The sequence below is a fragment of the Hevea brasiliensis genome, chromosome 2, assembly GCF_030052815.1.
Source record: "Hevea brasiliensis isolate MT/VB/25A 57/8 chromosome 2, ASM3005281v1, whole genome shotgun sequence".
Taxonomy (NCBI): Eukaryota; Viridiplantae; Streptophyta; class Magnoliopsida; order Malpighiales; family Euphorbiaceae; genus Hevea; species Hevea brasiliensis.
Window position 1 is genome coordinate 115,065,183 of NC_079494.1, and position 6,379 is coordinate 115,071,561.

At 26.9% G+C, this 6,379-nt stretch overlaps 1 protein-coding gene and 1 long non-coding RNA gene across 2 annotated transcripts; both read right to left on the reverse strand.

Annotated features, from left to right (window-relative positions):
• Nucleotides 1-3,237: 3,237 nt before the first annotated feature.
• LOC131175593 (protease inhibitor HPI-like) lies at nt 3,238-3,900 on the reverse strand. The gene is made up of 2 exons (XM_058140244.1): nt 3,623-3,900; nt 3,238-3,509 (listed from the first exon to the last, which is right to left on the reverse strand). The coding sequence occupies exons 1-2, from the start codon at nt 3,639-3,641 to the stop codon at nt 3,316-3,318; spliced, it is 213 nt and encodes a 70-aa protein (XP_057996227.1). The 5' UTR covers nt 3,642-3,900; the 3' UTR covers nt 3,238-3,315.
• An 892-nt stretch (nt 3,901-4,792) lies between these two features.
• LOC110663198 (uncharacterized) lies at nt 4,793-5,439 on the reverse strand. Its single transcript, XR_002496464.2, has 2 exons — nt 5,258-5,439; nt 4,793-5,143 (listed from the first exon to the last, which is right to left on the reverse strand). It is a non-coding gene; the product is annotated as an uncharacterized LOC110663198 (long non-coding RNA).
• Between the last annotated feature and the right edge of the window lie 940 nt (nt 5,440-6,379).

Consider the following 6,379-nt stretch of genomic DNA (forward strand, 5'->3'; position numbering starts at 1 on the left):
CTATGCTGGCGACATAGATGACAGCAAAAGCACCTCCGGTTATGCATTTCTGTTTAGTGGAGGAGCTGTGGCGTGGTCTTCTCGCAAGCAACCCATTGTTACCTTGTCAACTACAGAAGCTGAATTCATAGCTGCAGCTGCTTGTGCTTGTCAAGCCATTTGGATGAGAAGAATACTAGAAGAAATTGGTCATTCACAGGAAGAAGGGACTGCTTTGATGTGTGATAATACTTCAACCATCAAGTTATCTAAAAATCCTGTTTTACATGGACGATCCAAGCACATAAGGGTGAGGTTCCATTTTCTCAGAGATTTAGTTAAAGAAGGTATTGTTGAATTACAGTTCTGTGGCACCAAAGAACAACTTGCAGATGTGATGACGAAACCACTCAAGTTAGAAGCTTTCCAGAAGCTGCGTCAAGAACTTGGTGTATGCACAGTTCAGTGTTGAACTAATTCTGCATGCAGGAATGAGTTCAAGGGAGGGATTGTTGGTAGTTTGAATGAGTCAATAAGTCCTATTCTACAGAAGCTATTTTCTGTTAGTTAGTATATACTCTTACTGCTATATTTAGCATGTTTTAGCAGATATTTCGTTTTTCTGTTTGTAGTAAAGGCTATATAAAGCCTAGCATTTACTTCAATAAATATCACGTTCAAATCCAATTGTTCTGGTTTCTGTTTTGTTTCTTGTTAAACCTCACATTGTATACATTGAAACAAATTGCTCTTCGAATCTTTAGTAGACCAGTCATTGCCGACATCTTTGAATTCTGGCAGTTATCACCTTTTTGGCATGCTTAATCCCACTACATGATGCCGCATATGATTTATATAATAAACGTTAAAAAGCTAAAATTTTTAAAAAAATGCAATTCATCATACGTTTTCCATATAAAAATTTAAAATAATAATTTTTTTTTTCATATTTGATTGATAGCTATATGTATTCACTAATTTATTATCTTAGGATATTTAATTTTCATGGAAATATTCAAAATTATTAAATTTTAATTTAATAGAGCTATTTACAAAAATATAAAATTTTCCCTAAAAAATAAAACTATAATAATTTTAAATTCAAATATTCATTAAAATTAAATGATAAAAAGTAAAATTAAATGATAAAATCCATATGGAAGTTTTTAAAAAAATTATTAATTTTACAAAAATAATTAACTAAGAAATCATAAATTCACATTTAAAAAAAATATAAGCTTTATATTAAAAAAAACAAATATTTAATTTAGATTGAAACTGAATGTCTTATAAAGGCTAATTTTTAATTATAAATTTCAATAGACCAAGTCAATAGAGTTACATCATCTATTGTTAGATAATATATTTATTCACATTAACATTAAATTATGTTAATGAAATTTTATGAATATTTAATTATATTTTTTTTTAGTATTTAAATTAAGTTTAGTATTTATATAAATTAAAATTTTTTAGTTTTATTTGTATTTAATTTCCAAGTTTTTTTTTATTGCAATCCAATTTCATCTAGAATAAATACTCTAAGAGTTGTATGATAATCGGAGTAAAGCATTTAGTGATAATAGCTATAAAAGGCAAGTTGCAGTGGATGATCATCAAGTGAGGCAAGTTGCAATTAAAAACAATATGACTTGTGTTTTAGTTTTGGAGATTCAAGTTTTAGTTCTGAAAATAACAATCAATTTTTCACCTCCATAAAGGTAAGTAATGGCAATAAGTAATGCTTTTTTTTTTTTTTTTTTATGAGTATGAGCACTAAAGATTTTCTTTAAATTACTACTTGGAGTCATTCACTCCAAGCAACTCACTGTGGAAGAATACTAAAATTATTTGGTGTCTCACATTATCGCGGACTTCATAGTATACATATAAAATTTTTTACTTAATGTCTTTTGTTTTATATTTGCAAATCAAATGGTTTAAGTTGATTGTATAAATTTTAGGATAAAGTGGGTTAACTTTTGTGATTTTTTGAATGTTAGGCACAAAATTTTTTAGATGTCCAACTCCATTATGTATTAGAACAAGAACAACTTAATATTTTAGTGATAAAAGTTCACAAAATTTTTATTGGTACCTAACTATATATATATATATATATATGTACACATTATTCTTTACCAAAGCTCCTAAATTAGAGAAATTATTGAGTATTTTGATGTACAGGATTTTAATGCATTTTTTACTTTCATATATGTGAATTTCTATGAAATGTGAATTTTAACTTTTGTTATAAATTAATATCGGGGTTAAAAATAATTTTTTTCATATTTTTACATAGTAAAAATTAATTTTCAAAAATTTTATCTAGTAATTTTTAAATAATTAAAATTTAAGAATAAAAAAACAAAGGAATAAAACTTCAAGAAACCATATTTTCTCGCAACTTTTGTGTTTTAGTGTTTTCGTTACCTCTTATTTATTTTATTTTTAATTGATTTTATATATTTTATAATTAAATTAAATTTTAATAATTTTTTTAACAATATCAAAATAAAATGTATTTTAAAAAAGAAAATAATATTAAAAATATAATTTAAGATTAAAAATATAATTTAAATATTAGTAAATTTATTAATATTACTTTTAATTAAATAATTACTAAATAAACTAAAAATAAATATATTATAATAAAAATATAATTAATTTTAACCAAAAAAATTAAATTGGTGCGTGTGCAATGATAAATTAGTACTTTCTATTTTAATTAGCTAAAAATAAAATAAATTATTATTATTATTTAGAAAAAAATTTAATTTGATTGGTTATATTAGTTTTCTATGTAAATCTAAATTCTATTCTATTAACCATTTTATTAACCATTTTTAGTTGAGTTGATAAGTGAATTTCTTTAAGATTTAATATAAGGTTAAAAATTATAAATTTAATTATAAAATAGTCATCTCATCAATTTTTTAAGTTATATAATTACTGATGAGGAATTATATTTTTATAAACAAAAATATATAACAAAATTTATTATATATTTTAAATTTTTATTAATTATATCATTATATTATTATTTAATTAATTTAAAATTAATTAAACTAAAATCTTAATAATTTTTAATAATTTTATACTTAATAATATATATATATCTTTCAATTATAATTTAAAAAAAAAACTAATGAACTTATTAATCTATTTTTATTTAATTGGAATAATAATCAAACTTTTAATTGCTTATATATGATCCACATAAATCTAAATTAACACAAATTTTTATTCCTTAAATCATAAAGAATAGAGATTATTTATTTGCGATTACTTCTTTATTATATAATTTTTGCTCCATTGAGGTAATAAATTCGTTGTTTAGCCAATGGCAGGAACTTGAGTGACCACCCGATTTTCATCCACGAAAACCCGGAACCTGTTGAAATTTAAATCCTGAGTTATAGGCAATCCCTCCTTGAGCACGATTGCCTTCACATTTGCATTCTTTGTCTCTATGATAGCCGCTGCAATGTCCCCGTTTGTCCCGACGAGCTCCGGCCATGAATTCTTAACTGCAAAAGTTAATATTTAAAAATAGAACCATGATCGATAATAGTGATTCATGAAGGCAGCGAAAAAGATTATTAAAAGAGGACTCGCATACACTAGCTTGTGCCTTAATTACCTGGACACTGACTTGCCATTCTCCTCTCAATCTCTAGTTCTCAATGAAATCTGTGGATTGAAGGTTAATGGCTTTGCGGGTTTATATATATTGAAACAGATTGCTCTTCGAATCTTTAGTAGAACAGTCGTTGCCGACATCTTTAAATTCTGGCATTCATCACCTTTGGCAGGCTTACATGTAGATGATCTAATAAACGTTAAAAAGCTAAATTTTTTAAAAAATACAATCCATCGTATGTTTGCTATAAAAATTAAAAATAATAAAGATATTTATTTCATATTTGATTGACAGCTATATGTGTCCTCTAATTTAATATCTTAGGATGTTTAATTTTCATTGCAATATTTAAAATTAATAAAATTTAATTTAATAATATTAAAGTTATTTTAAATTAATATTTTATTTAATTGCTTATCCCCACGTACATAATGTTGTATATGATTTTCGCACTAAACGTTGAAAAGCTTTTTTTCCTTTTGTTTTTTTTTTAATTATTATTATTTTTTTTAATAAAAAAAACGATTCATCGTGTATTTGCCTCTAATTTAGCCACGCACAACGCAGCTCTATACTTGAGTTTGCCTGTGAGAGGGGCAGCCAAGCAATCACCACTTAAATAATTAAAAAAAAAAAAAACTAATAATTATAAAATTACCCACCTTATTTTCAAATCTATAAAGAGGACCAAACATTTGTTATTTTTTAAAGTCAATGTTTAGAGAGACAAATATCAAATTTTAATGGGGCAAATTTGAGTTTTAATATTTTTTTTAATACTAAAATGTAATTTTTACAAAAACTAAAGGGACAATTGTCTCATTTTCGTCACTAAAAATAAATAAATAAAAAAATTTAAAATTAATATCATTTCATACTTTAAAAGTAAAGAAAAATTAATTAAATTAGTCAATTAACTTATTTAAAAGTAACTTACGTATATTATAAAACATGAAATGTGGTAGATTAGTCGTGTTAAATAGTTTTAAATTTATAAAATTTAATATTTAAATTTCAATTGAAATGGAAATTAAAACAAAATAAAAGGTAGTGTTTATTATAATATGAAATGGTGTGAACTTATGTATAAATATAAATTGTTTAGCTTCATCTTTAGTTCGGTAATAAATACATTTTATATAGAATAATAATAAAAAAAAGTAATGAAGCCATTAATCAATTTTATTTAATTAGATATACAAGATACACACATCTAACATAAGTTTTTATTTTCCAAGTCACAAATGACAAAGACCGTTTATTTAGAGTGGCTGTTTTATTATCTAATTTTTTATTTATTTAAGATAATATATCATATATTTGTTGTTTAGCGAATAGCCCAATAGTAGGAATTCGAGTGACCACCCCATTTTCATCAAGCCAAACCCAGACGCTGTTCAATCTGGTGTCCAGAATCACAGGCATTCCCTCCTTGATCACGATTGCTTCCACATTTTTATTCTATGGTAGCCACTGCAGAGTCCCCGTTGGCCCCGACGATCTCCGGCCATGAACTCTTAACTGCAAAAGTTAATATTTAAAAATAGGACCATGATCGATAATAGTGATTCATGAAGGCAGAAAAAAAAGATTATTAAAAGAGGACTTGCATGTACTAGCTTGAGCCTTAATTACCTGAAGATTGATTTGCCATTCTCTTCTTGATCCCTAATTCTCAATAAAATCTATGGACTGAAGGTTAATGGTTTTGCTTTGCAAGTGCAGGTTTATGTATATTGAAACAGATTGCTATCTTCGAATCTTTAGTAGAACAATCGCAGCCGACATCTTTGAATTCTGGCATTCATTACCTTCTTCATGCTTTGTTGAGATTTAAAAAGAAATTAAAAAAAAAAAATAGAAGTCAACAATTGTGGCTTCAGTGGCAGCCTCCCAAAGCATGCTGCCATGCGAATTTGGCGGTGGCACACAGTGAGTTGGCGATGAGCAATTCTTCCGGTGCCTATAAATTGGGATGTACGAGAAACCGTCCAAATTAATAATGTTGGCATAATTGACTACTTGCTGTAATTTTCATATTAGTTTCACAATTATAGGAGACTGATCTGATTTAATTTCGTAATTATAGGAGTTTAATTAGGTGAACTGGTTAGGTGACAGATTTTGTATAGATGTATATTTGGTTTCTTAAAATAGTGTTATTTCCTTCTTTTTTTTTATGATGTAATAGTATCTATATATTGACACCAATCCTAGAGAAGAAAATACAACCTGAATTATTTTTTAGAATTCTATTGTTTACATGGTATCAGAGCAATTCGATCCTAAAAGCTGCTCAACACGAATTGAATTCCATATCTGAACCACTATCGCAATTTCCTTTGTTTACTAATTGAAATGGCAGAAATCACTCCCGCTGTATTTGTTACACAGAATAGCTCAGTTCCACCTATTATCATTCACTAGGATAATGCTGCATTTCCAACTAGTATCATATTGGATGATACCAATTATCCATTATGGTCTCAACTTATGGAGATGCGTATTGGTGCTCGCAATAAGGCTGGATATCTCACTGGAGAAACCAAAAAACCCCCACCTGAAGATCCCAATTTTGGAACGTGGATTACTGAAAATTATAGAGTTAAAAGCTAGCTCATCGATTCAATGAGTCCATCACTAATGCAGCGATTTATTCGACTTTCCATAGCCAATGAAATATGGGAGGCTGTATCAAGAGCCTTCTATGATGGCTCAGATGAAACCCGTCTCTTACTGAATTGAAAATCTTTTTCT